This window comes from Nicotiana tabacum, chromosome 1 (genome assembly GCF_000715075.1).
Source record: "Nicotiana tabacum cultivar K326 chromosome 1, ASM71507v2, whole genome shotgun sequence".
Classification (NCBI taxonomy): Eukaryota; Viridiplantae; Streptophyta; class Magnoliopsida; order Solanales; family Solanaceae; genus Nicotiana; species Nicotiana tabacum.
In genome coordinates this window covers 196,530,410-196,533,658 of record NC_134080.1, presented here as the reverse complement: position 1 = coordinate 196,533,658, position 3,249 = coordinate 196,530,410, and the positions used below count along the sequence as shown (strand labels likewise).

Here is a 3,249-nt window from a genome sequence, read left to right as displayed (position 1 = left end):
TGGAGTTTTTCAAAATTCTGAAAAATTTCGAAATGCAACTTCAAGAGAAATTTGAAATTTTCATGAACAAATACTAATTCTGAAAAAAATTAACGTTTTTAAAAAATAAAATTAAAAAAAAATTCTTATGGCCAAACTGGCCATTAACTAACTGTATCGTTTTGCAAGCGTAGTGGGATTTTGACATCAGATAAGAAGAAACAAATGGTCCAATGAATAATGGAGTATAAAATAGGTGTCGTACAAGTAGATAAAAGAAGAGTTTCAATGACCTTGACATTAATTTATAATTTAAGCACACATTTTACATGCTTTAAGTATTGGAGGTTCCAGAAAAGCACGAATATTATATTGAAAGAAAAGTAAACGATATTGTCATTCAGTGGTGGGGTCAAGTGTATAGTATTCCCTATAGAAATAACCACATAAACATGGAAAAGAGGGCACATATGTGGACATATAAAGACAAACAAGCAGGAAAACACACATGACATGACTGTCTTTTATAATTTTTAAAAGCCAATTGGGATAATAGTGACATCTCCATTTTACACCATACAGGTAGCTTTATTCCTTCAATAATAATGTTAGTGTACGAAATAACGCATTGGCATCTTGATTATCTCCTCGAATATTGATATCTTCTGTCGTCAGTATAAATATCAAATAATTATTCCAGACTTAGGAATAATCTACAAGATTTGCACCACGCATATAGTGGCGTAGCCGCACAATGTGAAAAGTTAAACATCTTTCATTAGAAAATTATATTGAATATATAAAAAATTATATTTAATCTTATTTCGATTTATGTGAACCTATTTTTTTTAATCCGTATCAAAAAAATGATCCATTCTACACAAGTTCAAAAGTCTTCTTTTTTTTTTTTTAAATTTCGTGTCCAGTCAAATAAATTCATATAAATTGAGAAGGGAGTATTATTATATAGGTCAAAAATCTATATATTAAATCTTGAACAACTTCCGTAAAATTTCTGATTTCGCCATTGCTAGCTGGCCGTTTTAGTATAAGAAATTCACTTAAAAAAAGAGCGGCAGAAATAGACTAAAAATGTCAATCCATAAGAGAGCATGCAACAATATGCATTTCTTTATTTGACAAAATTTTAGCTTTATAAGGATTTGGATATCTTATTACAACAACGTTGTTAACCACTTAAAGAATACGAAAAAACTAGCTATTTATATATTAAACAATGAACTGATTTAGGCATAATAATAAGTAAACAACAAGTAAATATATTAGTAATCAACATTTCTACTACTGCTCTAAGCTTCTAAGAAGAGCAGATTTTAGACCATTTTCAGTACCTAAACATTTAGGAACTTTAACAACAATATCCTGAAGCATAAGATCATTAACACTTGAAATACTAGCATGGTGTACATGTAATTCAAGATCTTGAAGTGCACGCATTAATCTTGCTGAAGGATAATTCACATTTTCCGATTGTACCCTTATCATTGCATCTGGACCTAAAATCTTGACTTCAACTTCAACTGTTAAATTATTTGGTCCATATGAAGATGATGAGTTAGAATTTGGCCTAATTTGATCCACGGAAGTTGTAGTAGTAGTAGTAGTCTGGTTGTCAAGAGTTGTACTGTCCATTGACTCAACTTTCAGCTTCTTTTTGCTCTCTGATTTTTTGTTAAGCTGCAACTCTAATTCATCCACTTTGGTTTTTAACTCATTGATGTATTCAACAGCATCTGATAACAAAGAAGCTTTGTCCATTTTTGTAACATGAGGTACAACAGAGCGTAACGCGTAAAATCTGTGGTTTAGTTTCTCCCTTCTCTGTCTCTCTGCTTCGACATGGTTTAACGGGGTTTCACGGGTTGCCCCTGGCTTTCTCCCTCTCTTTTTTGGTGTTTTTTTCTCCACTATTGGCTTGTCAACAAGTACTTGACAATCAGAATCCGAATGGTCAGAATCTTGAAATAAAGTTGTTGCAGCTGTTGCAGTAGTGGAAATTTCCTCGGTTTTCGGCTTTTTGCTAGTGTTGTTCTTGTTATGATTGTTGTTGTTGATGGCTAAAATTTGACCATTTTCTTGTAAGCAAGAGACAAGGCCAATATTAGCAAAAGAAACGGTTTTTTCAAGACCATTTTCTTGATCTAAAGAGAAAAGTGATTTAACTTGTTGAACTAAGCTCCAATTTTCTTTGATTAAATCACTTGATCCAAGTTCAAGAACTCCATTTGAAGTTGGAATACAAACCAAAGTTTCAATACCATGAACTTGAGCTTCTTTAGCCCTTTCACAACTACAAAACTGAAGTTGTTGTGCCCCATTTAGCCACACAAAAGAACCAGTACAAAAAGCTTTACCAGGAATTCCATCACCAATAGAAAAAGATTGAGCTAAAGACATAACATAAAACCATTCAATATCAGTAACATCACCACCATCTTCTACTACACCATCTCCATTTTCACAAATCAAAGCTTGTATTCCTTTTATAACATTTTTTCTCTCTAAAGAACTAGCTTTATTAGCACCATTTACTTCTCCTTTTTTGACTTTTGTACCATGGAAATGGCCATCACCCCATGCTAAAAATAAACGACCATCATCATCATTTGAAGTTTGCCAAAAAATAGCATAAGACCAAGAATCTGTTTGATTTTTGAGAACATGTTGAAGCATTTGTTGAAGGGTAGATAAAGGTTGGTTTGTTTGAGAAAATAAAGAGGGTATGGAAAATGATGAGGAAGAGGAAGAAGAGGAGACCATTAGTTCATCCATTTTTTCTTGATAATTTTTCTTCTTTTATTAAGATATATGATATGATTGTGGTGAGGGAAATTATAAAGGTGAAGGGTTTAAGAAAGATGAAGATAAAAGTGAATGAATAAAGAGAGTAGATATGTAGTACCTGGTCTAGGTTACTAGTGAATAGTGCACTCACTAAAATAGTTAAGTGTATGAATCATTAAAGTTTAGGTTAGGTTAGAAATATAGTTAGCAGCTGTAATAATACTTCGTTGGTCTTTCTTTCATTAAAAAAATATTTGAATAGTTTATTGTAAAATTACCATTTTTCTTACTTCAATCATCTAGTGTCCATAATTTATTAATCGATATTTTTTTTGGAAGTATTGATACTTTTGGGATACGGTCCTTTTTCGAACCCTGTATAAACACGAGATACTTTATATATCGAATTGTCATCTTTATTTGATATCTGAAATTCACTAGCTCTATTAATTTGAACAAACGCCA

The 3,249-nt window shown here is 31.8% G+C and overlaps 1 protein-coding gene across 1 annotated transcript; it reads right to left on the bottom strand.

Moving 5' to 3' along the window:
* Positions 1-1,184: 1,184 nt before the first annotated feature.
* LOC107774268 (transcription factor MYC3) lies at positions 1,185-3,034 on the bottom strand. The gene has a single exon (XM_016593762.2). It carries the CDS (start codon positions 2,770-2,772, stop codon positions 1,282-1,284), a length of 1,491 nt encoding a protein of 496 aa, XP_016449248.1. The 5' UTR covers positions 2,773-3,034; the 3' UTR covers positions 1,185-1,281.
* Between the last annotated feature and the right edge of the window lie 215 nt (positions 3,035-3,249).

Coding starts and splice junctions, on each gene's coding strand:
- LOC107774268 (XM_016593762.2), bottom strand. CDS start 2,772: ATGGATGAACTAATGGTCTCCTCTTCTTCCTCTTCCTCATCATTTTCC.